The sequence below is a fragment of the Trematomus bernacchii genome, unplaced genomic scaffold, assembly GCF_902827165.1.
Source record: "Trematomus bernacchii unplaced genomic scaffold, fTreBer1.1, whole genome shotgun sequence".
NCBI lineage: Eukaryota > Metazoa > Chordata > Actinopteri > Perciformes > Nototheniidae > Trematomus > Trematomus bernacchii.
The window spans coordinates 1,333,619-1,359,630 of record NW_022987550.1 but is presented as its reverse complement, the minus strand read 5'-3'; the positions used below and the strand labels follow the sequence as shown (position 1 = coordinate 1,359,630).

At 39.2% G+C, this 26,012-nt stretch overlaps 1 protein-coding gene and 20 non-coding genes across 21 annotated transcripts; 20 read left to right on the top strand and 1 right to left on the bottom strand.

The window, feature by feature from the left end:
• Positions 1–1,227: 1,227 nt before the first annotated feature.
• Positions 1,228–14,097, bottom strand: crk (v-crk avian sarcoma virus CT10 oncogene homolog). The gene is made up of 3 exons (XM_034123716.1): positions 13,601–14,097; positions 9,568–10,115; positions 1,228–1,507 (listed from the first exon to the last, which is right to left on the bottom strand). The coding sequence occupies exons 1-3, from the start codon at positions 13,818–13,820 to the stop codon at positions 1,370–1,372; spliced, it is 906 nt and encodes a 301-aa protein (XP_033979607.1). The 5' UTR covers positions 13,821–14,097; the 3' UTR covers positions 1,228–1,369.
• A 1,375-nt stretch (positions 14,098–15,472) lies between these two features.
• On the top strand, positions 15,473–15,564 carry trnar-ucu. The gene is given in 2 exon segments: positions 15,473–15,509; positions 15,529–15,564. It is a non-coding gene; the product is annotated as a tRNA-Arg (tRNA).
• A 258-nt stretch (positions 15,565–15,822) lies between these two features.
• On the top strand, positions 15,823–15,914 carry trnar-ucu. Its single transcript is given in 2 exon segments — positions 15,823–15,859; positions 15,879–15,914. It is a non-coding gene; the product is annotated as a tRNA-Arg (tRNA).
• A 250-nt stretch (positions 15,915–16,164) lies between these two features.
• Positions 16,165–16,256, top strand: trnar-ucu. Its single transcript is given in 2 exon segments — positions 16,165–16,201; positions 16,221–16,256. It is a non-coding gene; the product is annotated as a tRNA-Arg (tRNA).
• A 284-nt stretch (positions 16,257–16,540) lies between these two features.
• On the top strand, positions 16,541–16,632 carry trnar-ucu. Its single transcript is given in 2 exon segments — positions 16,541–16,577; positions 16,597–16,632. It is a non-coding gene; the product is annotated as a tRNA-Arg (tRNA).
• A 2,030-nt stretch (positions 16,633–18,662) lies between these two features.
• On the top strand, positions 18,663–18,754 carry trnar-ucu. The gene is given in 2 exon segments: positions 18,663–18,699; positions 18,719–18,754. It is a non-coding gene; the product is annotated as a tRNA-Arg (tRNA).
• Positions 18,755–19,004: 250 nt separating this feature from the next.
• On the top strand, positions 19,005–19,096 carry trnar-ucu. The gene is given in 2 exon segments: positions 19,005–19,041; positions 19,061–19,096. It is a non-coding gene; the product is annotated as a tRNA-Arg (tRNA).
• Positions 19,097–19,354: 258 nt separating this feature from the next.
• trnar-ucu lies at positions 19,355–19,446 on the top strand. The gene is given in 2 exon segments: positions 19,355–19,391; positions 19,411–19,446. It is a non-coding gene; the product is annotated as a tRNA-Arg (tRNA).
• A 258-nt stretch (positions 19,447–19,704) lies between these two features.
• Positions 19,705–19,796, top strand: trnar-ucu. The gene is given in 2 exon segments: positions 19,705–19,741; positions 19,761–19,796. It is a non-coding gene; the product is annotated as a tRNA-Arg (tRNA).
• A 585-nt stretch (positions 19,797–20,381) lies between these two features.
• trnar-ucu lies at positions 20,382–20,473 on the top strand. The gene is given in 2 exon segments: positions 20,382–20,418; positions 20,438–20,473. It is a non-coding gene; the product is annotated as a tRNA-Arg (tRNA).
• Positions 20,474–20,731: 258 nt separating this feature from the next.
• trnar-ucu lies at positions 20,732–20,823 on the top strand. Its single transcript is given in 2 exon segments — positions 20,732–20,768; positions 20,788–20,823. It is a non-coding gene; the product is annotated as a tRNA-Arg (tRNA).
• Positions 20,824–21,070: 247 nt separating this feature from the next.
• trnar-ucu lies at positions 21,071–21,162 on the top strand. Its single transcript is given in 2 exon segments — positions 21,071–21,107; positions 21,127–21,162. It is a non-coding gene; the product is annotated as a tRNA-Arg (tRNA).
• A 258-nt stretch (positions 21,163–21,420) lies between these two features.
• trnar-ucu lies at positions 21,421–21,512 on the top strand. Its single transcript is given in 2 exon segments — positions 21,421–21,457; positions 21,477–21,512. It is a non-coding gene; the product is annotated as a tRNA-Arg (tRNA).
• Positions 21,513–21,770: 258 nt separating this feature from the next.
• Positions 21,771–21,862, top strand: trnar-ucu. The gene is given in 2 exon segments: positions 21,771–21,807; positions 21,827–21,862. It is a non-coding gene; the product is annotated as a tRNA-Arg (tRNA).
• Positions 21,863–22,121: 259 nt separating this feature from the next.
• trnar-ucu lies at positions 22,122–22,213 on the top strand. The gene is given in 2 exon segments: positions 22,122–22,158; positions 22,178–22,213. It is a non-coding gene; the product is annotated as a tRNA-Arg (tRNA).
• Positions 22,214–22,471: 258 nt separating this feature from the next.
• trnar-ucu lies at positions 22,472–22,563 on the top strand. The gene is given in 2 exon segments: positions 22,472–22,508; positions 22,528–22,563. It is a non-coding gene; the product is annotated as a tRNA-Arg (tRNA).
• A 258-nt stretch (positions 22,564–22,821) lies between these two features.
• Positions 22,822–22,913, top strand: trnar-ucu. The gene is given in 2 exon segments: positions 22,822–22,858; positions 22,878–22,913. It is a non-coding gene; the product is annotated as a tRNA-Arg (tRNA).
• Positions 22,914–23,871: 958 nt separating this feature from the next.
• Positions 23,872–23,963, top strand: trnar-ucu. Its single transcript is given in 2 exon segments — positions 23,872–23,908; positions 23,928–23,963. It is a non-coding gene; the product is annotated as a tRNA-Arg (tRNA).
• A 1,024-nt stretch (positions 23,964–24,987) lies between these two features.
• trnar-ucu lies at positions 24,988–25,079 on the top strand. The gene is given in 2 exon segments: positions 24,988–25,024; positions 25,044–25,079. It is a non-coding gene; the product is annotated as a tRNA-Arg (tRNA).
• Positions 25,080–25,337: 258 nt separating this feature from the next.
• On the top strand, positions 25,338–25,429 carry trnar-ucu. The gene is given in 2 exon segments: positions 25,338–25,374; positions 25,394–25,429. It is a non-coding gene; the product is annotated as a tRNA-Arg (tRNA).
• Positions 25,430–25,686: 257 nt separating this feature from the next.
• Positions 25,687–25,778, top strand: trnar-ucu. Its single transcript is given in 2 exon segments — positions 25,687–25,723; positions 25,743–25,778. It is a non-coding gene; the product is annotated as a tRNA-Arg (tRNA).
• Positions 25,779–26,012: the final 234 nt, after the last annotated feature.

Below are 26,012 nucleotides of genomic sequence, written 5' to 3'. Positions count from 1 at the left end.
AGTTTCAAAGGTCCAACGAGGCCTGTTTTGTTCTCAGTGATTCTGTACTTGGTGCCGGTTCAAAGCTGGATCCAAACGTGAGGAAAAGGGAGATGAAGGGGGAGGAAATAGAGCGGAGCAGTGATGACGTACCAGGAAGTAAGCTGCTGGTTCCCTCGACAAAAAGCAACGGGATTTCTCCATAGGATTTTGGAATATTGTAAAAAATAAGATCTGTGGAAAAGGAACCTGTTTGATAAATGCACGTTTTGTTCAGCCGGATCATCTCCACACGTCTACGCTACTTTTATAATTTTCTAATCATCAATCTAATCTCCAGAAGCAAAATGCTAACGTTATGCTATAAAGGAACTACAGGCGAGTACAGCAGCACGACTTCAACGTCACGCCAACTTAAAGGGGACCTATCATGCAAAATGCACTTTTGTACGTCTTTTCTACATGAATATGTGTCCCCGGTGTTCCAGGGAACTCACCAAGTGTCAGAAAACACAACCCTCTCTATTTTCCTCCATACCCAAATCTCTAAAAAAGGGGCTGCAACGGATCTGATAAAAACTGATCCAGATTTGAACACTGTCCTGACGTCAGGACGGTGGCGCTACGGCTATTGGGCCAACTCCACCAATCAGGAGGAGACAGCCACGGCCATTGCCGTTCGAAAGCGCTGGAGACGCTGTAGTACATATGCCAGGCCTGTAGGTGGTGCTGTTCTCACTGAATCAGCCCTTGCTAAAACAGGGCTAAAAAAGTGCAAATTGAGCAAAATGAGGCATGGCTAAAATGCATGATCTGTTTGGTATTTTGAAAAAAAAAAAGTATAAATATGCCTTATATAGGTATGGTCCTACACTATATTATTCAAATATAGCATGATAGGTCCACTTTAAGATCCATATTCAAACATACAGATTCTAAATGGTACGAGTTGAAGCGTTTGTTTGAACAGTCTGCAGGAGGCAGGAACTTGCTTTCAAGCAGAACAGGGCAAACTAACTTAGAGGAGTGTTTACGTGTTCGGCGTAATGACGTACAACGACCTCCACGACTTCTGTCGTCCTATTCAGCCACTTGGTAACAACCATCGTTTTTCAGACACGTCAACTCTTCAGAAATCACCAGTGGGGTCACTGCTGATGGATTTAATGTCGTAGAACAAAACGTGATCCGTCTCTTCAATGTGTCTCAACCACAGACCTTATTTCAGCTATTATCCAAAACCCTATGGAGAGATCTCATTGGCTCTGAGACGAGGGAACAGGAAGTGGTGAAATGCTTACTTCCGGGTTTTAGGACTCATCACGGCACCACTCTATTGGGGATAAAAGGGGGCGGGACTAACACTAGTGTCCAGGGTTCTGATTCGCTCTCAGCTCAGTTCCTCCTCTGCGCTTTGCTGATCCAGCAGTTTGACGTGTGTGAAGGGAAAATGGCCTCGTTTTCCTTTACACTCGCCTTCCCATTGGCCGTTCACATTGATTTTGGTCACTTTCACCATGTCGCCCACCTGAGGGGGAGAAAAACAAGTTATTATGGGATGGAGATAATGAGGGGATTAGGGAGGGGCAGTGAAAGGGGACATTTAAGGTTTTTCTAGTGACATTTTCCCACTTTTTCAAACGTTTTTTTAATTATTTTACTGACATGTACCTTTAGAAGAAGTTTATACAGCGTACGGGTTTCTTATTATCTTAAAGGTCACCTATCATGCTATTTTTAGGCAATAGCATAGGTCTCAGATATATAAAAATATATATAAAAAACATGTCTATGAAGTGTTTTGCTCAAAATACCAAACAGATCACCCATTCTAGCCATGCCTCATATCCCTCTATTTCACTTCCTGTTTCAAAAGTGCTGATTCTGGGTATAAACAGGTCTCTCTTGAGATATCTGTATAAATAAAGGCTAAATAAAAAAATAAAGCTTTTTTTTTTTTAACGGAAATAAAATAAAATAAGAGGGGGCGGAGCTTATGCCGGCTCATGCGGGACCTGGCAGATATTGTCTAAAATTCTGCGGTGATGAAACGCAAGGATAATTAGATCAAGGATTATTTCTGAAACAGTATGGAGCTCAAAGGCTTTCTCTCTTGCCGGTTATACCACAAGGTGAGTTCCTTTTGATTTCCTGCTTCTTCACACACATGCTCTCCAGTACAGGTTAGCTCTGAGTGTTAGCGATGCTAATGTAAACACTGACCATATTACGTCCAAAACAGTCGGGCATTGTTTCTGATAGCAACGTTTCTGATAGGCCCGTGGGTCCACATTTCAGATATTACGTCATATCGGACACAAATCTGGATCAGCTCCGTTGTACCCCCGTTTTTAGAGATTTGGGTACGGAGGAAAAGAGAGGGGGTTTTATTTTCTGACGCTGCGTGAGTTCCCTGACACACCGGGGACACACATTTATGTATAAAAGACATCAAAAAGTGCATGATAGGTCCCCTTTAATATATAAGATAAATAAATAATAATAAAGTTTGATTATAATTTCCTTTATAAATATAGCATGTGTCTTTACATGTTAGCGATATAACATATTACTACTGAATGAAATAAGACAAGAAAACCTGTGAATAATGTCCTATGACTGTTAATAACTAACATGTACTGTCAGGACCTGCAACTTAAACACACATTTGTCCGTGTTTGATATGGCAGTAAGGAGTCTCTCTCTCTCTCTCTCTCTCTCACTAAACCTGAGCAAACATCAGCAAAGTCTCAAAGTTCATCCTGATGAGCGTTAAGAGTTAAAACGGTTTCAAACCCTCCTGAAGGATCAGAGTCTCAGTTTGATGACCTGATATCAGAGAGGAACATCTTTTAGAAGCAGGGCTCTATCCAGTTATTTCTGTCGCTGATGCATGAGCTGAAATCCTTACTTTATTTACCCAAGTAGTGCACAATTCAAACTAAATTAGGAAAGCAATGTAGGTTTGTGTGACGGCCAAATGGATCTGCATTTCCTTCATTTGTACTATTAGGTATGGTCCTACATTAAAGTGGACCTATCATGCTATATTTTAATAATATAGTGTAGGACCATACCTATATAAGGCATATTTATACTTTTTTCTTTTCAAAATACCAAACAGATCATGCATTTTAGCCATGCCTCATTTCACTCAATTTGACAATTTCTAGTTCTGGGTTGATTCAGTGAGAACAGCACCATCTACAGGCCTGGCATATGTACTACAGCGTCTCCAGCGCTTTCGAACGGCAATGTCCGTGGCTGTCTCCTCCTGATTGGTGGAGTTGGCCCAATAGCCGTAGCGCCACCGTCCTGACGTCAGGACAGTGTTCAAATCTGGATCAGTTTTTATCAGATCCGTTGCAGCCCCTTTTTTAGAGATTTGGGTATGGAGGAAAATAGAGAGGGTTGTGTTTTCTGACACTTGGTGAGTTCCCTGGAACACCGGGGACACATATTCATGTAGAAAAGACGTACAAAAGTGCATTTTGCATGATAGGTCCCCTTTAAAGGACTTGGTCTGGGTCTTGTCTTGGTCTCGGAAAAGGGGGTATTGACTACAACACTAGGTGTGAATAACGATAGATTTGACAATTAATCTGCAGATTATTTTCTAGTTTGACAGAAAATAGTAAGAAATATCCATTCCAGTTTCTCAAAGTCAAAGGTGTTGTCTCAAAATGTCTTGTTTTGTCAGTAAAAACCCAAAGATATTCACTTTAATATGATATAAAACAGATAAAAGCATGAAAACTACATCTGTGAGCATTACAAAAAAACAGCATTTTCTGCCATATTTACATGAAAAATGACTTTTCTGCCTATAGACTAATCTAAAGGTGGTCGTTTGGTACGCATGACTTTAAAGATTAGCGGATAAACAGAAGAATTATCACAAACTACTTTGATAATCTATTATATTAACGCCAAATATTATTGTAGTGAAGGTCCAAACATTCAGTTTTTAAAGCCTGTGGAATATGGAGATTTGTGGCTTTAAAAAAAAAGTTTAATATCATATTAAAGTGAATATATTTTCAACAAACGCACTATTTTCTTATATTTTATACCCAAGAACTTTTGTACAGAAAATAAGACGTAGATTAAATCCACCAAAAAATGTACTTTTGGAAAACTTGTGCTATAATTATGTACACATAAACACATGATGTAATTTAAGGTCAAAATAAGGAAATCTTCATATTTGAGCATTTGAAAACTGTATTTTCTACATCCTAAAATGACTTTACAGATCATCAAATAGGTTTTTTCAGCCTCTAGACTAGGGCTGTGCAATTAATCGTATTTTAATCGCAATTACGATTTTGGCCTGCCACAATTACGAAAACAACATAATCGAAAAAAACGATTATTTTGCTTTGCTAGGTTGTGACTGTGCAACATATTTGATCTAATTAATTTTGGTCTAATTTATTTGTATTTATCATATTTATATATGTTTAGTAGCTTGTGGAAGTGTGCTCCAAAATATTTGTTGATCTTGTTTATTGGTATTTATTATTTTGATATTATTTATTTAAATGTATCATTTAATTTATTTATTTTTGTATTGGTTTTTCAGTTGAATTATTGAAGTAATCAACAGTTAAAAAGATACTGTTCAAATTATTATTTGTATTTGTTTTAAAGTTCAATAAATAGATTTTTTCAAAGTCAATGAATAATTGTATTTAATAATCGTGATATCAATTATTGACCCAAATAATCGTGATTATGATTTTTGCCATAATCGCACAGCCCTACTCTAGACTAATCTAAAGGTGGACATTTGGTTGCAGCTTTTTGCATGACTTTAAATAAAGTTAAATTAACTGAAGATACGGAGCGATTCCTCACAACCAGACGAGGGGTTTTCTGAAGACACACAGAAGAGGAAATGTGAGCTAATGATTAACTGCTGAGTCAGCGTGAGCACACTAAGGTGGAGAAAACAAGCCGTTTAAAGAGAGAGAGGGCGCGCCAGAAACCAAATATTAAAAGATCTACCTGTCATATGTCACCGAGCAAAACTTAGAACAAACCAAAGTTTTAAAAGCTGGACGCCATCATCTAACCTCATTTATTACATGGCTTAGTTGAATACTCGATTCTGATTGGTCGATTCAGAACATGTGACACGTTGTTAATCCAGAAGTACAGACCGCTGTCAAGGACTTATTGACCGTTGTTAAGGACGCTCACATCTGCAGAAAGAAGTCCGGTCGAAAAACAGCGGAGAAGTAACGGGGCAGAAACCCTCCTTTTTACGCAGCGGTCCAGACACAGACATCAAACGGCGACACATATTCAGTGTGCAGTTCCTTTGGCATTAGGGCAGGGATATCTAGATACTTCCCAAGGTTTGACATTAATAAATTGTGCTACTTTTAAAGCAAGCAACGATGTTTTCAAATCTGTAATAAAAAAGCTCCGAAAAAACGCTATCGAAGCAGTTACTGACGTTGCTACGTAGTTCAAACCGTAACCACGGACCATTTTTGTTAGCGGATGCATGTCATTTTAAAATCAATAATAGCCTACTATTTTTTAAATCAATAAAAACATTTTCTAAATCGATAAAAGCATTAAAATTAATATTGGGAGTCATGTCGTTACTTTGTTGAGAATGTGGCCGTGTAATAAGCGGGATAATGTGCAGCGACTTGGTAGGGCTGCTCAATTAATTGTATTTTAATCGCAATTACGATTATGGCTTGCAACGATTACAAAAACAACGTAATCGAAATAAAACTATTTTCTTTTAAATTATTATTATAACTTTTTATTTTTCAAATTACATATTTTTTTATTGGTTTTTCAGTTGAAATAAACTTAAAGTTCAGGGTAATCAACTGTTAAAAACATACTGTTCAAAACATTTTTCTCCAATAAATTGATGTTTTCAAAGTAAATGGATAATCGTTTTTAATAATCGTGATATCAATTATTGACCCAAATAATCGAGATTATGATTTTTGCCATAATCGAGCAGCCCTACGACTTGGTCATGGGGAAAAGAACACCCGACAGGCGGATCAGGAGCCCGACGCGAAGCCCGAAATAGAGGTTTTCTTTATATTTAGGTCGAATGATGACACATTTTTACTCTCTTCACTCGGGCCCGGCGCCACGAGGGGGCAAAAGGGGGAATAAAGCCTCAGTTGTATTCTTTGCCCCCTCACTTTGAACATCAAAAAGTACAATAAATGTCACAATTATTAAATAACTTTAAATAATTATTCAACACACGTTACTATGTTTGGATCAGATATGTTAGCAGGCAACGTGTAAAAAAGCCTCAACCCCAAGTGCGCTTGTAGTCTTAATGTTAGCGTGTGTGCTTAGCTGTAAACAGTCGGATCCAAAACGTCCCCGTTTTCGGTGGCCGGTTGAAACTCCCGAAAATGTTCCCGTTTTTGAATGTGTGTTAAAAAACATAGAGCAAGGTGAAATAAAATGTTACATGTCAGTAAAAACAGAGTAACAGGGTTGTGCCTGTTTGTAGCGTTAGCGTATTTCTTCTTCTTCTACTTCTAATTCAATTAGACCCTCCAGAAAAACGCGATTATGCGATCGCATAATTTACCGCATAATCAGCAAAATAGCGCATATTTTTAAAAGGCCGCATATTTCTTAAAAGGTCGCATAATCCCCGCATTTTTCCACACAAAATTGAGGAAAAAAAAAGTTAACGTGAAGTAGTGATGTCATCAGCTCGCGCAGGTAAACAACACCGTAGAGTGAATGTGTGGAACTCACACGAGAGAGAAAAGCAACAAGATCAGCGCCATATAGATTATTATATAGCCTACTATTATACTATTATTATTATATACTATTATAATTATACTATTATACGGCTCTGACCAAGATGAACAAATCGAATCCATCCCATTTGCCTACGAACATTTCTGCTAAAGACCGGGCAAAGCAGTACCCCGATGTCTTGCACGAAAGTGGGGGGAAACTATTCTGCACCCCGTGCAACTGTGTGTTGGAACATACAAGATTGAAGCTGGTCAGATAACGAACGGGTAAATGAAAACAGAATGAGGCGGAGGTGTGTGTGTGTGTGTGTGTGTGTGTGTGTGTGTGTGTGTATCATAGGAACTCTTTAAAAGGGCTTCCTTTCATTCAGTAGTAGCCTAGTAACAGGGTGTGGGAGAAGAATCACCTTTTTTCCGCCTCCCGCATATTTCGCAACTTTTCGCAACTTTTCGCATATTTCCGCAGGGTCAAAAGCACTAAACTCATAACTTAAAATGACAGTGTTTAGTTTATTTAAGAAAAGAGCACATGTTCAATGTGAAAAGTGACAGTAGATAGAGATTAGTTGCAATTTGGTGATATAAATATGTATTATTAAAAAAAAGAAAAAACCACCTTGAATTTCAGGGGGGGGGGGGCTCCGTCAAGACAATGGGAGGGGGAACACTGTATACCGTACTAAACCGTGCGAGGCCCTGCAGTGGAAATGCGCCATAACTCTAGAGACAAACCAGGGGACTTTATTTTAATTTTTAATCTGTAAATCCGGAATAAAAATAAAGAAGATAGTAGAGCAGTGAGAAGGAAAAAAGCTTGGTGTGTCAATTCAATTCATTGCCAGTATTTTTGGTTGTTGTGAAAAAAAGGAATCTCCCCCTCTGATGTTTTTAACAGCCCCCTCAATCGTTTCATCCTGGAGCCGGGCCTGTCTTCACTGTACATTTTACAATATTAATATTTAATATTCCATCCCTCACATACTTATATATATAGAATACCTTGCTTTACGTCTTGTTATTGTTCATTTGTAAATTCAACATGTATATTTTCTACTTTCTTGTTTATTTCTTGTCTTTTTTAATTAAATTGGGATCAATACATTTCTATCTTATCCATAAGGTAACCCTGAAAAGCAATTCCTACATAAAAAATAACCAGGATTATTTATGTATTGCATATTTCTACAGTAAAGTCCAACCAAGTGACAACAGATTTGAGTGGTTGATAGACATTTGAATTGCCTTGTGAGGAAAAATACAATTTCCGACACTTTTCCCATGATGCTTTGCTCCAAGGCAACTCGTCCACTTTCCATTTGTCTACCTTGAAATCATGATTAGCCATTATTTCTCAAATAAAGGAGAGCATCACTCTCTGACCTTGGTCTCTCTTCACTTTTGTAAATTAGTACGAAAGGAAAGTAGAGTCTGAGAGCTACGTCTTGATGAGATTCAACGAAACGTCCTATTTTTTAGGAGATAGTTAGTTTTGAGATGTGGTTCTGCAGCAAGCTAAGCAATGAACTGCTGTGGATGTATTTTAGACACATAAAAACATCACTATCAGTTCAAGTAAACGCTATATTTAGAATATCTTTATCATTAGAATCTTTTCTGTGAGAACTGAAGCTGTTGTCTTTGCTCCATTTAAAGCAAACAGACTACATTCACATAAACTGTAATGTTACCTTTGCAGAACACTTGACTTGCTGATGTACCGCTTCCTCATGCTGGTAGAAAGTTTGTGTTATCGTGTGACTTAGTTAAGGGTACGTTTTGATCCACTATAGTCACAAAATAAGACGAAAAAACTAACCAATCGAGGCCGTGGTAGAGCAGTCACTCCTGCTCTGACGTCATCACCCTCGCACATTTGTCGTATGTTTACAAAAAACTATAAAACTTTTCCCGTTCTTAATATAGACTATATTTAAGGTCGATATGTGTTGACTTTACTTAAAAATAGCAGATCTCTGTGACCGGATGGAGCCTGTTTCCTAAACCTTGCTAAATGTATGTCCTCTAACGGAGAGTCTTACACATCAAACAAACATGTATTTATTATTAAAAAATATATAAATAATTATAGGATATGTAAATTCAGTTAACCGTTTTTTTTTTGGGGGTCGAGTATTCGAATATAAATTTGCTTTTAAATTTCCCATGCCTAATACTAACACAGTTTAAATCATCCAAACTATCAGAGAAAACACCTCACACACACATTTACCTCTAAGGCCAGGGCCGTCTTATCGTATGCGTTGGGGACCCTCTTCTGGATCGCTATTATTGTTATAATTGAAATGTACCCGTCCACACACACACACACACACACACACACACACACACACACACACACACACACACACACACACACACACACACACACACACACACACACACACACACACACACACACACACACACACACACACACACACACACACACACACACACACACACACACACACACACACAGCACACACACACACACACACACACACACACACACACACACACACACACCCACACACACCACACACACACACACACACACCACACACACACACACACACACACACACACACACACACACACACACACACACACACACACACACACACACACCACACACACACACACACACACACACACACACACACACACACACACACACACACACACACACACACACACACACACACCTCTAAGGCCAGGAAACTTGCCTGTCCTATCCTGGTAATAAACTGACTTTAGAGACTATATACACTTCATCCAAACTAACGAGAAAACACCTCACACACACATATATATTTACCTCTAAAGCCAGGGCCGTCTTATCGTACGCGTTGGGGACCCTCTTCTGGATCGCCCGGGCGAACACGGGTCCGTTCTGCAGGTTAGGGAGTGGGGTGGGCTGAGCGTACTGACTGGGGTCTCCCAACAGAGGAGGGGGAGGAGCGTCAGAGTTCCCCAACATTCCTGGAGGAGCCGCCACCGAATTAGGCGACGCGGGGCGATATTTCTCCACGTAAGGAACCGGGATCATCCCCGCTCGACCCTCAGAGTTCTGGGCGTTCCACCATTGCTCCTCGGGCTTTTCCAGAACTCGAAGAATGTCTCCTTTTCGAAACGGCAGATCCTCGTCGTCGTTTCCGGGAAAATCGAAGAGCGCTCGGACGAATTCGTCTTCGAGGCGCTGAGGGGGAACGCCACCTCCGACGCTGATGAATGACGTGTGTTTGGACTTGTTTATGGGCTCGATTAAAGTGGTCGTGTCCAGATAGTGGATCTTGTAGAACTCGAGCAGAGCAGCGAGGGCTTCAAACTCCTGGTCGCCGATACGGAACCTCGGATGGGCCAAACCTGGAGGAAACGGGCGAGATGGGAAGAGGGTTAAGAACGATTTGGTATATAAATGTTGGGTGATAATTCCATTTAATTTAAGATAAGATACTCTTTGTTGATCCTCAATTGGGAAATGTGTCGTAAGTATACACATATCAAAATAGAAAATAAAACGTTAAATATATACAAGTTGACCGTGAAAGATAAAACTCTCTAGACTGTCACATCTAAATTAGATTTCATATAGAAGGGTTGGGTGATAATTCAGATAGAGAACTATTTTAATGGAAGAAGGATAAGAAAGATTTGGTATATAAGGGTCAGGTGATAGTTCAATATCATTTAAGATAAGATACACTTTGTTGATCCCAAATAGGGAAATGTTCCCGTCACAGCAGCACGTTAGAACAAGGCGTTGCACATCATTTGATTAAGAAGTCAAATATATTATATTATATTATGTTGACCGTGAAAGATAAAACTCTGTAGACTATCTGACGAATAAAAACTAGGGGTAGTAATGTGTAGTAATCAGCAGCGAACCGCTTCAACACGTGTCTTTCGGTTTATACACGGCATTCATTTTGTTATTCTACACAGTATTGTTGTTTTATAGTTATGTGTTAATGTATATAACACCAAATCAGCCCTCAATGTGTCTCTTTTTATTCATCTTTTTTCTCTTTTTAGTTGTTTTATGCCATTTCACTTGGATTGAGAATAAGCTATTGTAGAAAAATGGCTTTTAAACGTGCAAAATACTCTTAAGCAAGGCATCTTACAGGTTTTTGTGGTATAAAGTGGTGTATATAATTGTTCTTTAGCATGCAAAGAAAAAGTATTATTAGTCAAATCAGCCCTCAATGTGTCTCTTTATTCATCTTTTTTCTATTTTTAGTTGTTTTATGCCATTTCACATCAAAATAAGTCTGATTACTTTGCGTTCATATGTCAACATAATACAGCTGGAAATATTTATTTGTTTATTTGTTATTCACAATTTCACTTCTTTATTAAGTTCTCAATGAAATTAGGAAAAATAATTTGTATTCAACAAATATGCTTTACCATGTTCTTATATCATATAGTTTTTAATTGATATACTAAATTAACTTATAAGATTGTAGGCTCTATAAAACACTACCTGCTCTTAAACCTGGAACATCTGAAGCCTGTTTATTCGTGTATCCTCGGGAGGAAGGTGCTTTCCAGGATGAGCAGAAAGGATTTTTTGTTTCCTTATTTTGCATTTCTTTCCTTCAAACAAAAAGGTCTGTTTTTGTAATAAAAACATGCATGAGGAAACATATTCCCCTGCTATGCCTTCACAGGAAAAAACCCTCCGGTTAAAGTCTATTTTAAACCTGGCAATATGACAGACTTGTATTCAACATTTACAACTCTCTACAGGTCAGCTGGGTATTTAATTAATAAAAAAGGTGCTTCACATAAACGTGCATCATGGTGAGAGAACGTTTTACTATGTAACACACTCTCAGTTTCAGCTGGGTAAATAATAAAAAGGTGCACAGGAACACGTGCATTTTTGTGAGAGAAACACACAATTAATTAATATGAATAACTAAAGAATTGAGTATATTAGATGCTTTTTATTCTGTAGTACCATGTTCATTTCTATATGCACATGCATCTCGGGAATGTATATTGTTTTCAACATTACATGATCATGTGTCTGCTCTGCTTTATAAGGTGTTAAATGCACCGTTTGGTTAAAGTCATGCAATATCGTTTTATTTTGTACTATTTTTTATTTACAGCTGGGTAAATAAACAAATGATGGACAGTCAAAACGTGCATTTTTGTGACAAACTCACGTTAATCTATATGATTAACTAAAACAACAAACAATGAGTATATTATATGCTTCATGTCGATTTCCATTTCTATATGCATGTTTCCATATGCATCTACCGAGTTGTATATTGCTTTCAATGGGTGTTAAATGCACTGTTTGGTTAAAGTCATGCTAGAATGTTATATTTGTACTATGTGCAACTCTCTCAGTTTCAGCTGGGTAATAAAGGTGCATTTCTGTGACAGAAATTGCTACTGTAAAATGCACTTTGGTTAAAGTCATGCAAGCATGTTTTTATATTAGTAAACGTGCAACAATCAATCTGTATGAATACCATTGAGTATTATAGTATAGTATATTATATGCTTTACGTTCTGTAGAACCATTTTCCTTGTTGCAGATATATGCTTCTACTGAGTTGTATATTATCATGTGTCTGGCCTGTACTGTGAAATGCATTAATGTATTGGTTCAAGTCATGCAATAAATGTTTAATTTTTGCTATACAACTCTCAGTTTCAGCTGGGTAAATGAAATAAAAAGGAAAACGTGCAACAATCAATATATATGAATAATAACTAAATCAATCAGTATTATAGTATAGTATATCACATGCTAGGGCCGTGCAATTAATCGTATTTTAATCGCAATTACGATTTTGGCCTGCCACAATTACGAAAATAACATAATCGAAAAAAACAATTATTTAGCTTTGCTTGGTTGTGACACTGCAACATATTTGATCTAATTAATTTTGGTCTCGTTTATTTGTATTTATCATATTTATATATGTTTAGTAGCTTGTTGAAGTGCGCTCCAAAATATTTGTTGATCTTGTTTATTGGTATTTATTATTTTGATATTATTTATTTAAATGTTCATTTATTTTTGTATTGGTTTTTCAGTTGAATTATACGTTCAGGGAAAACAACAGTTAAAAAGATACTGTTCAAATTATTATTTGTATTTGTTTTAAAGTTCAATAAATGGATGTTTTCAAAGTCAATGAATAATCGTAATTAATAATCGTGATATCAATTATTGACCCAAATAATCGTGATTATGATTTTTGCCATAATCGCACAGCCCTATCACATGCTTTATGAATCTAGTGAGTTGTATATTGTTTTCAACATTACATTATCACGTGTATGGCCTGCTATATATACACACTGTGAAATGCATTAATGTCCTTTGGTGCAAGCCATGCTAGAATGTTTTATTTTTAATATAAAACTCTTTCAGTTTCAGCTGGGTAAATAAAAAGGAAAACGTGCAACAGTGAATCTATTAGGATAACTAGACCAATGAGTATATAGTATAGTATATATAGTAGTAGTTGTATATTGTTATCAACATTACATTATCATGTGTCTGGCCTGCTATATATACACACACTGTGAAATGCATTAATGCATATTGGTTCAAGTCATGCAAGAAATGTTTTATTTGTACTATACAACTCTCAGTTTCAGCTGGGTACATTTGTATTATATATACAGTATATTACATGAGTTGTATATTGTTTTCAACATTACATTATCATGTGTCTGGCATGCTATATGTAAATATATACACACACTATGAAATGCATTAATGTCCTTTTGGTGCAAGACAAGTCATGCAAGAATGGTCACATCTCCATGAAGAAACCATCCCAAAAACCTCTCGTTTTTATTTGTTTTACCTGATCCAGACTGTCGGTTGTTGCTGATGCTGTTGATGATGTAATGGGAGACTTTTGAGTTCTCGGACACCGACAGCACGTAATCCCCGGGGCTGGTGATGGAGTCCCTCACCAGGAACACACCGTGCCTCTGTCCCTGGAGCAAAGACACCCCTTCTTGCCTGCTCAAGCGACCCCAGTACCAGCTGCTGCGGTCCTCCGCGTCAAAATGTCCGGCCATGATAACCACCCAGAGCCGAGGCTTCACCGGGGCCTACGGTTCCCTCAACTCATACAAAACTTTAGCGCCTTTAGAGCACGTTTAGTGAACGGGCGACATCCGTTACAAAAGGTTTGTACATCAATATAGAGATACAAGAACCACGAGGAGGAATAAACACGACTCTTATTGTGTTAAAGGAGGGGTTTTAAGGTGGGATTTTCATATAAGGCGTTTTTTTAGAGGCGGAATTCCAGCTACAATCCAGCGACCGATGACAACTAACTTCAAAAACTGAAATGGCGGATACGGGAAAACAAAAAAAGAAGCCCATTCACAGGATGTGATGTATCTGCTTCTTCTCTTGGATTATTGGTGGTTTGCAAACTATTTAAAGGTGCGTTTACTGCCACCTACTGTACAAGAGTCAGTGTGCATCATGTCACCACTATGGAAATATACACAACCATTGTAGTAGAAAAAAAATAAAGGAAAAATGAACTAAAAAATGTAATAAAACATTTTTAAATGTTTAGACCTCAATCCACCGATACAGAAGCACAACGCTAAATAAAAACTATTGTATTTACGGTGAGGTATTATGATGTAAGTATGTACAACATAAAGGTGCATATTGCCACCTACTGAACAAGAGTGTACACATCAGGGGTATTCAACAAAAATTCAACGAGGTCCAGTTACGGCCCGTCCACACAGTGGCGTGCGTTGAAGCTTGCCGGCGGGCGTGTCTGAAACTCGACCAACAACCAATCACATGAATCTCCCGCCCCGGACACACAAGCACGCGGTTTGATTGGCTAAAGCTTGTACTGGCATATGATTCGATTGGCTGACGCTTCCGTCGAAGCTTCAAAAGTTGAACATTGCTCAACTTTGAAAACTGTTGAAGCTTCAACGCACGCCGTGTGGACGGGCCGTTAGAGAAAATCTCCCCATCTCCCCATGCAAAGGTCCGGAACATCAAAATGTTAACTTGCTTTATGAATTTGTGTGATATATTTAAAGTAGGGCTGTCAGTCGGTTAAAATATTTAATCGCGATTAATCGCATGATTGTCCATAGTTAATCGCGATTAATCGCAATTAATCGCACATTTTTTATCTGTTCTAAATGTACCTTAGAGGGATATTTTTCAAGTTTTGAATACTCTTATCAACATATGAGTGGACAAATATGCTTTATATGTTTGTTTATTATCATTTGAACAATGACAAATATTTCCATGAATATTAAACACAACAACCTCTGAACATTAACATAACATACAGTGTGTGTGTGTGTGTGTGTGTGTGTGTGTGTGTGTGTGTGTGTGTGTGTGTGTGTGTGTGTGAATGTGGAGACACTGTGATGGATCGTTGGAGCTATGTGCAGCTCAAGGCATATGCTCGAACGGGAGCTGCCTGGACGCTGCAATCATGTTGCGCGCACTATCCGTGCTGAGTGTGCTGACTTTTCGTACAATGTCCCACTGTCTGGTTACCTGCATAAAGTCAAGTGCTCGGCGCAGTTGTCGGCGAAATGTCGCTCCTCTGTTGTCATTGAAACAGCTCCTTATATCCGTTAAAACTGATGTAGTAGTTTTTCTCAGAAGCAAATAACACAAATTCTAGAGAATCCGAAAGTAAAAAAGTCACGTTCGTGACCAACAATGTGGCTCTGTGGCGCAATGGATAGCGCATTGGACTTCTAGATATGCCCAGGAGAAGGTATTCAAAGACTGTGGGTTCTAGTCCCACCAGAGTCGACAATTAAAGGTTTATAAAAGTGTTCAAAATAAAAATACATGAACCAACCAAAATGTCCATGGTTTATTGGATTATGTAGTTTGCAACCCTGTCAACATTCAAAAGTAGACTCTGCTGGGAATTGAAACTCCATTCAAGTCCATTAGCCCACAAAAATATAGGTTCATAAAACTGATGTGGTAGTTTTTCTCAGAAGCATATAACACAAATTCTAGAGAATCCGCAAGCAAAAAAGTCACGTTCGTGAGCAATAATGAGGCTTTGTGGCGCAATGGATAGCGCATTGGACTTCTAGATAAGCCCAGGAGAAGGTATTCAAAGGCTGTGGGTTCGAGTCCCACCAGAGTCAACATTTAAAGGTTTATAAAAGTGTTCAAAATAAAAATACATGAACCAACCAAAATGTCCATGGATTATGTAGTTTGCAACCCTGTCAACATTCAAAAGTAGAATCTGCTGGGAATTGAACCTCCATTCAAGTCCATTAGCCCACAAAAATATAGGTTCATAAAACTGATGTGGTAGTTTTTCTCAGAAGCATATAACACAAATTCTAGAGAATCCGCAAGCAAAAATGTCACGTTCGTGACCAACAATGTGGCTTTGTGGCGCAATGGATAGCGCATTGGACTTCTAGATAAGCCCAGGAGAAGGTATTCAAAGGCTGTGGGTTCGAGTCCCACCAGAGTTGACATTTAAAGGTTTATAAAAGTGTTCAAAATCAAAATACATCAACCAACCAAAATGTCCATGGTTTATGTGATTATGTAGTTTGCAACCCTGTCAACATTCAAAAGTAGAATCTGCTGGGAATTGAAACTCCATTCAAGTCCATTAGCCCACAAAAATATAGGTTCATAAAACCTTCATAAAAAGGTTCATTTGAACCTTCATGTGGTAGTTTTTCTCAGAAGCATATAACACAAATTCTAGAGAATCCGCAAGCAAAAAAGTCACGTTCGTGACCAACAACGTGGCTCTGTGGCGCAATGGACAGCGCATTGGACTTCTAGATATGCCCAGGAGAAGGTATTCAAAGGCTGTGGGTTCGAGTCCCACCAGAGTCGACATTTAAAGGTTTATAAAAGTGTTCAAAATCAAAATACATCAACCAACCAAAATGTCCATGGTTTATGTGATTATGTAGTTTGCAACCCTGTCAACATTCAAAAGTAGACTCTGCTGGGAATTGAAACTCCATTCAAGTCCATTAGCCCACAAAAATATAGGTTCATAACAGCCGCGGCGCCAGGATTTCAATTGTGGGTGGGCCAATGTAATTTCGGCTGGGCCTGTTCTAATAGATGTTTCTCGTTAACAAAAATGTAATAAAAATAAATGCCTGCATATCATTGTAGGCAACTGTGTAATGCATATTTCCTATAGTAAAGACACTTTTTCTAAACCCTTCTCTTTTCAACATTTTCACTTATGAGAAGCTTAAATATTATTTAAATGATTAAGCGGCACGCCGCAATGAGGCCCCGGCTCCACGAGGACGAAAACGGGTTGAATCCGCATATTTCTCATGCGTATAGACCTCTAAGCTCGACGTGTGTTATACTGCATGTTATTTAGTTTTGGTTCACAATACATTGATACGTTTAGAAACAAAGAGCATACAACGGCAGAATATGGAATAATGAGCGAACACCTGATGTGTGTCTGTGTGGTAAGACCGCAGCGTGCTGTCCTTTAGCGGATCTAGCGAAGTGAGCGGCCGTGCGCAAAAGGCACTGGTTCTCTGACGCGGCACTTTTCAGAGGCTGCAGATTTATCATTAGGCTACTTCCTTCTGATACTGCAGAGCTTTCATGAGCTGAAGGTCTATACGTTTCATACTAAAGCAGCTGGGCAGCAGATACTGTTGCTTCACACTCATAAGCTTTGCTGATGTGGGCTGGAGAATGCCTGCCGCGTCTGGGTGCGCTCTGGTAGTTGCAAATGGCATGACATTTTAGCTCTACGTTTCTTAATCATTTCCCCAGATATTTAGTCTCAATATGAAATGAGGAATCTCTTGCTTTGCACACGTGAGAATTATGTCCGGTAAAACTGTACGTGTTCCCGATTTTTCTCAATGATCTCTCCCTGTCGGCCCTCTGGATTGAGTAGCTGATGGAGGATGGTTCCATGGTCAGACTTCTCGCACTGTCTGTAGTTTGTATTTCTCTCCATAGCTATTGCATGAGCTGCGCTGCATTCGTGTTTACTGAGAGCATAGTCGATGTGTTTCCAGTCCCTGTAACCATGGCGACTGAATGTATCTTCTCCGCCGGCCCCGCCTCTCTCACTAAAATGCCGGCACATTTGACAAAACACACTGTCCTTGCTAATGCTATACTCCAAGAATGTGTAGGCCTACTTGTCATACCAGTGGGCAGCGGAGCTCCTTTTCTTTTGTCCGAAAAGTGTCTGAGGGTACTTTATGAGCTTTGGCTGTGTAGCCGCCGGGTCATCTATGGCTGAGAGGTCCGGCACTGGGATGTTATTTTCTGTTATCCTGCAACGGGTGCTACGTCCCGCAGAGGGACTGAGCTCAGCTGGGGCACAACATTAAACACACTCTCGTCTCTCTAAGGCGGCACCTGCTGTGAGGATGACTCTTCTTACTCTTTCAAATGAAAACCTGAACATCGATTGTTGTGACATCGTTAGTGAGTGCGGTATATTTTTTGTGTCTGTCCAGTCCACTGTCCTCCTTCATCTGCGCGCGCCCGCGAGACGTTCTACGATGTGTTTGCTCCCGGGCTTCCACTATGAGTTCGGTCCAAATTCACATTTTACGTTGCCCGATTACATTAATTCATGTTGCTTTTAATTTTCTACTTTTTTTTTAAAGGGAAACACATGTTTGCTCTTATTTTATTATGTAATCGTTAGTTTATAAAATGTTGGAAACTATATTTTCGCCCAGTCATTTTTGATCAATGAATGGGTGGGCCCAGTGACAGAGTGGGTGGGCCTAGGCCCAGTAGGCCCACCCATAACGCCGCGGCTGGTTCATAAAACTGATGTGGTAGTTTTTCTCAGAAGCATATAACACAAATTCTAGAGAATCCGCAAGCAAAAAAGTCACGTTCGTGAGCAATAATGAGGCTCTGTGGCGCAATGGATAGCGCATTGGACTTCTAGATATGCCCAGGAGAAGGTATTCAAAGGCTGTGGGTTCGAGTCCCACCAGAGTCGACGTTTATAAAAGTGTTCAAAATCAAAATACATGAACCAACCAAAATGTCAATGGTTTATGTGATTATGTAGTCGGCAAACATTTGAACATTCAAAGGTAGAATCTGCTGGGAATTGAACCTCCATTCAAGTCAATTGCTTCACAAAAATATAGGTTCATAAAACTGATGTAGTAGTTTTTCTCAGAAGCAAATAACACAAATTCCAGAGAATCCGCAAGCAAAAAAGTCACGTTCGTGACCAACAATGTGGCTCTGTGGCGCAATGGACAGCGCATTGGACTTCTAGATATGCCCAGGAGAAGGTATTCAAAGGCTGTGGGTTCGAGTCCCACCAGAGTCGACATTTAAAGGTTTATAAAAGTGTTCAAAATAAAAATACATCAACCAACCAAAATGTCCATGGTTTATGTGATTATGTAGTTTGCAACCCTGTCAACATTCAAAAGTAGACTCTGCTGGGAATTGAAACTCCATTCAAGTCCATTAGCCCACAAAAATATAGGTTCATAAAACTGATGTAGTAGTTTTTCTCAGAAGCAAATAACACAAATTCTAGAGAATCCGCAAGCAAAAAAGTCACGTTCGTGACCAACAATGTGGCTCTGTGGCGCAATGGACAGCGCATTGGACTTCTAGATATGCCCAGGAGAAGGTATTCAAAGGCTGTGGGTTCGAGTCCCACCAGAGTCGACATTTAAAGATTTATAAAAGTGTTCAAAATCAAAATACATGAACCAACCAAAATGTCAATGGTTTATGTGATTATGGAGTCGGCAAACATTTGAACCTTCAAAGGTAGAATCTGCTGGGAATTGAACCTCCATTCAAGTCAATTGCTTCACAAAAATATAAGTTCATAAAACTGATGTAGTAGTTTTTCTCAGAAGCAAATAACACAAATTCTAGAGAATCCGCAAGCAAAAAAGTCACGTTTGTGAGCAATAATGTGGCTCTGTGGCGCAATGGATAGCGCATTGGACTTCTAGATATGCCCAGGAGAAGGTATTCAAAGGCTGTGGGTTCGAGTCCCACCAGAGTCGACATTTAAAGGTTTATAAAAGTGTTCAAAATCAAAATACATGAACCAACCAAAATGTCCATGGTTTATGTGATTATGTAGTTTGCAACCCTGTCAACATTCAAAAGTAGACTCTGCTGGGAATTGAAACTCCATTCAAGTCCATTAGCCCAAAAAGATATAGGTTCATAAAACTGATGTGGTAGTTTTTCTCAGAAGCATATAACACAAATTCTAGAGAATCCGCAAGTAAAAAAGTCACGTTTGTGACCAATAATGTGGCTCTGTGGCGCTATGGATAGCGCATTGGACTTCTAGATATGCCCAGGAGAAGGTATTCAAAGGCTGTGGGTTCGATAGTCTACATTAGGTTATAAGTTCAAAATACATGAACCAACCAAAATGTCAATGGTTTATGTGATTATGTAGTCGGCAAACATTTGAACATTCAAAGGTAGAATCTGCTGGGAATTGAACCTCCATTCAAGTCAATTGCTTCACAAAAATATAAGTTCATAAAACTGATGTAGTAGTTTTTCTCAGAAGCATATAACACAAATTCTAGAGAATCCGCAAGCAAAAAAGTCACGTTCGTGACCAACAATGTGGCTCTGTGGCGCAATGGACAGCGCATTGGACTTCTAGATAAGCCCAGGAGAAGGTATTCAAAGGCTGTGGGTTCGAGTCCCACCAGAGTCGACATTTAAAGGTTTATAAAAGTGTTCAAAATAAAAATACATCAACCAACCAAAATGTCCATGGTTTATGTGATTATGTAGTTTGCAACCCTGTCAACATTCAAAAGTAGACTCTGCTGGGAATTGAAACTCCATTCAAGTCCATTAGCCCACAAAAATATAGGTTCATAAAACTGATGTAGTAGTTTTTCTCAGAAGCAAATAACACAAATTCTAGAGAATCCGCAAGCAAAAAAGTCACGTTCGTGACCAACAATGTGGCTCTGTGGCGCAATGGATAGCGCATTGGACTTCTAGATATGCCCAGGAGAAGGTATTCAAAGGCTGTGGGTTCGAGTCCCACCAGAGTCGACATTTAAAGGTTAATTCAAATAAATACATGAACCAACCAAAATGTCAATGGTTTATGTGATTATGTAGTCGGCAAACATTTGAACATTCAAAGGTAGAATCTGCTGGGAATTGAACCTCCATTCAAGTCAATTGCTTCACAAAAATATAAGTTCATAAAACTGATGTCGTAGTTTTTCTCAGAAGCATATAACACAAATTCTAGAGAATCCGCAAGCAAAAAAGTCACGTTCGTGACCAACAATGTGGCTCTGTGGCGCAATGGACAGCGCATTGGACTTCTAGATATGCCCAGGAGAAGGTATTCAAAGGCTGTGGGTTCGAGTCCCACCAGAGTCGACATTTAAAGGTTTATAAAAGTGTTCAAAATAAAAATACATCAACCAACCAAAATGTCCATGGTTTATGTGATTATGTAGTTTGCAACCCTGTCAACATTCAAAAGTAGACTCTGCTGGGAATTGAAACTCCATTCAAGTCCATTAGCCCACAAAAATATAGGTTCATAAAACTGATGTAGTAGTTTTTCTCAGAAGCAAATAACACAAATTCTAGAGAATCCGCAAGCAAAAAAGTCACGTTCGTGACCAACAATGTGGCTCTGTGGCGCAATGGATAGCGCATTGGACTTCTAGATATGCCCAGGAGAAGGTATTCAAAGGCTGTGGGTTCGAGTCCCACCAGAGTCGACATTTAAAAGTTTATAAAAGTGTTCAAAATCAAAATACATGAACCAACCAAAATGTCCATGGTTTATGTGATTATGTAGTTTGCAACCCTGTCAACATTCAAAAGTAGACTCTGCTGGGAATTGAAACTCCATTCAAGTCCATTAGCCCACAAAGATATAAGTTCATAAAACTGATGTGGTAGTTTTTCTCAGAAGCATATAACACAAATTCTAGAGAATCCGCAAGTAAAAAAGTCACGTTTGTGACCAATAATGTGGCTCTGTGGCGCTATGGATAGCGCATTGGACTTCTAGATATGCCCAGGAGAAGGTATTCAAAGGCTGTGGGTTCGAGTCCCACCAGAGTCGATAATTTTAAGGTTTATAAAAATGTTCAAAATCAAAATACATGAACCAACCAAAATGTCAATGGTTTATGTGATTATGTAGTCGGCAAACATTTGAACATTCAAAGGTAGAATCTGCTGGGAATTGAACCTCCATTCAAGTCAATTGCTTCACAAAAATATAAGTTCATAAAACTGATGTGGTAGTTTTTCTCAGAAGCATATAACACAAATTCTAAAGAATCCGCAAGCAAAAAAGTCACGTTCTTGAGCAACAATGTGGCTCTGTGGCGCAATGGACAGTGCTTTGGACTTCTAGATATGCCCAGGAGAAGGTATTCAAAGGCTGTGGGTTCGAGTCCCACCAGAGTCGACATTTAAAGGTTTATAAAAGTGTTCAAAATCAAAATACATCAACCAACCAAAATGTCCATGGTTTATGTGATTATGTAGTTTGCAACCCTGTCAACATTCAAAAGTAGACTCTGCTGGGAATTGAAACTCCATTCAAGTCCATTAGCCCACAAAAATATAGGTTCATAAAACTGATGTGGTAGTTTTTCTCAGAAGCATATAACACAAATTCTAGAGAATACGCAAGTAAAAAAGTCACGTTTGTGAGCAATAATGTGGCTCTGTGGCGCAATGGATAGCGCATTGGACTTCTAGACATGCCCAGGAGAAGGTATTCAAAGGCTGTGGGTTCGAGTCCCACCAGAGTCAACATTTAAAGGTTTATAAAAGTGTTCAAAATAAAAATACATCAACCAACCAAAATGTCCATGGTTTATGTGATTATGTAGTTTGCAACCCTGTCAACATTCAAAAGTAGACTCTGCTGGGAATTGAAACTCCATTCAAGTCCATTAGCCCACAAAAATATAGGTTCATAAAACTGATGTAGTAGTTTTTCTCAGAAGCAAATAACACAAATTCTAGAGAATCCGCAAGCAAAAAAGTCACGTTCGTGACCAACAATGTGGCTCTGTGGCGCAATGGATAGCGCATTGGACTTCTAGATATGCCCAGGAGAAGGTATTCAAAGGCTGTGGGTTCAAGTCCCACCAGAGTCGACATTTAAAGGTTTATAAAAATGTTCAAAATCAAAATACATGAACCAACCAAAATGTCAATGGTTTATGTGATTATGTAGTCGGCAAACATTTGAACCTTCAAAGGTAGAATCTGCTGGGAATTGAACCTCCATTCAAGTCCATTGCTTCACAAAAATATAGGTTCATAAAACTGATGTAGTAGTTTTTCTCAGAAGCATATAACACAAATTCTAGAGAATCCGCAAGCAAAAAAGTCACGTTCGTGACCAACAATGTGGCTCTGTGGTGCAATGGACAGCGCATTGGACTTCTAGATATGCCCAGGAGAAGGTATTCAAAGACTGTGGGTTCGAGTCCCACCAGAGTTGACATTTAAAGGTTTATAAAAGTGTTCAAAATCAAAATACATCAACCAACCAAAATGTCCATGGTTTATGTGATTATGTAGTTTGCAACCCTGTCAACATTCAAAAGTAGACTCTGCTGGGAATTGAAACTCCATTCAAGTCCATTAGCCCACAAAAATATAGGTTCATAAAACTGATGTGGTAGTTTTTCTCAGAAGCAAATAACACAAATTCTAGAGAATCCGCAAGCAAACAAGTCACGTTCGTGAGCAATAAAGAGGCTCTGTGGTGCAATGGACAGCGCATTGGACTTCTAGATATGCCCAGGAGAAGGTATTCAAAGACTGTGGGTTCGAGTCCCACCAGAGTTGACATTTAAAGGTTTATAAAAGTGTTCAAAATCAAAATACATCAACCAACCAAAATGTCCATGGTTTATGTGATTATGTAGTTTGCAACCCTGTCAACATTCAAAAGTAGACTCTGCTGGGAATTGAAACTCCATTCAAGTCCATTAGCCCACAAAAATATAGGTTCATAAAACTGATGTGGTAGTTTTTCTCAGAAGCAAATAACACAAATTCTAGAGAATCCGCAAGTAAAAAAGTCACGTTTGTGAGCAATAATGTGGCTCTGTGGCGCAATGGATAGCGCATTGGACTTCTAGATATGCCCAGGAGAAGGTATTCAAAGTCTGTGGGTTCGAGTCCCACCAGAGTCGACATTTATGTCGCGTTTCCACTACACGGCCTCGCTCGGCCCCGCTCGGTATGGCTGGGCCTCGTTAGGACTGGCTCACTTTATGGCGCATTTCCATTACAGTTTAGGAACTGGGGCAGTATCTATAGTAACGCAGTGTAGGCGGAGCCGTGACGTGATCTTCAGAGGACCCCAGAAAAACAACACGGCCGTTAGCTGTGAGCACTCAGAGCTCACAGCTCCTCATATATGTTCAGAAACTAGACAACAGTTAAACAAGTACAAACCACAGACTGCCTGTGTCATGGTGAATACAGTCGCTGCTTTATTTATGTCTGTATAGGCCGTTGTTGTGAGTGTGGACGGTCGGGGCATATACTGCGTTAGCTTAGCCAATCTCCATTTAGAAAACACGCATTTTAAAAGGTTTTTCCCCTGCCGTCTGTCTGCAGACTTGACAAAGCATTAATTCATGGTTTTTACTAACCGGTATCAGTATGTTGTTACTTCGGCATCATTTTGAAACGTGTATTACAATTAAATCACGGTCAAATATGTCCATCTTGTTGTAGTTGTTGCCCCCTTGCCAGCGACGCTCTCTCTAGTTTAGCATACTCAGCCCGACTCAGCCTCGTTGCCTCTGGCCCTGGCCCCACGATTTTATGAGGCCAGAAAAACTGTGAATTAGGACCCGCCGGCCGGTACTAGGCCAAGTGGAAACGCAACCAAAGACGGGCCGCTGACGTCACAGCCCTCTTAAACCGGGCTGCGGGCTGTAGTGGAAACGCGCCATTAAAGGTTTATAAAAGTGATCAAAATCAAAATACGTGAACCAACCAAAATGTCAATGGTTTATGTGATTATGGAGTCGGCAAACATTTGAACCTTCAAAGGTAGAATCTGCTGGGAATTGAACCTCCATTCAAGTCCATTGCTTCACAAAAATATAGGTTCATAAAACTGATGTAGTAGTTTTTCTCAGAAGCATATAACACAAATTCTAGAGAATCCGCAAGCAAAAAAGTCACGTTCGTGACCAACAATGTGGCTCTGTGGCGCAATGGACAGCGCATTGGACTTCTAGATATGCCCAGGAGAAGGTATTCAAAGGCTGTGGGTTCGAGTCCCACCAGAGTCGACATTTAAAGGTTTATAAAAGTGTTCAAAATCAAAATACGTGAACCAACCAAAATGTCAATGGTTTATGTGATTATGGAGTCGGCAAACATTTGAACCTTCAAAGGTAGAATCTGCTGGGAATTGAACCTCCATTCAAGTCAATTGCTTCACAAAAATATAGGTTCATAAAACTGATGTAGTAGTTTTTCTCAGAAGCATATAACACAAATTCTAGAGAATCCGCAAGCAAAAAAGTCACGTTCGTGACCAACAATGTGGCTCTGTGGCGCAATGGACAGCGCATTGGACTTCTAGATATGCCCAGGAGAAGGTATTCAAAGGCTGTGGGTTCGAGTCCCACCAGAGTCGACATTTAAAGGTTTATAAAAGTGTTCAAAATCAAAATACATCAACCAACCAAAATGTCCATGGTTTATGTGATTATGTAGTTTGCAACCCTGTCAACATTCAAAGTAGACTCTGCTGGGAATTGAACCTCCATTCAAGTCCATTGCTTCACAAAAATATAGGTTCATAAAACTGATGTAGTAGTTTTTCTCAGAAGCAAATAACACAAATTCTAGAGAATCCGCAAGCAAAAAAGTCACGTTCGTGACCAACAATGTGGCTCTGTGGCGCAATGGACAGCGCATTGGACTTCTAGATATGCCCAGGAGAAGGTATTCAAAGGCTGTGGGTTCGAGTCCCACCAGAGTCGACATTTAAAGGTTTATAAAAGTGTTCAAAATCAAAATACATGAACCAACCAAAATGTCAATGGTTTATGTGATTATGTAGTCTGCAAACATTTGAACATTCAAAGGTAGAATCTGCTGGGAATTGAACCTCCATTCAAGTCCATTGCTTCACAAAAATATAGGTTCATAAAACTGATGTAGTAGTTTTTCTCAGAAGCATATAACACAAATTCTAGAGAATCCGCAAGCAAAAA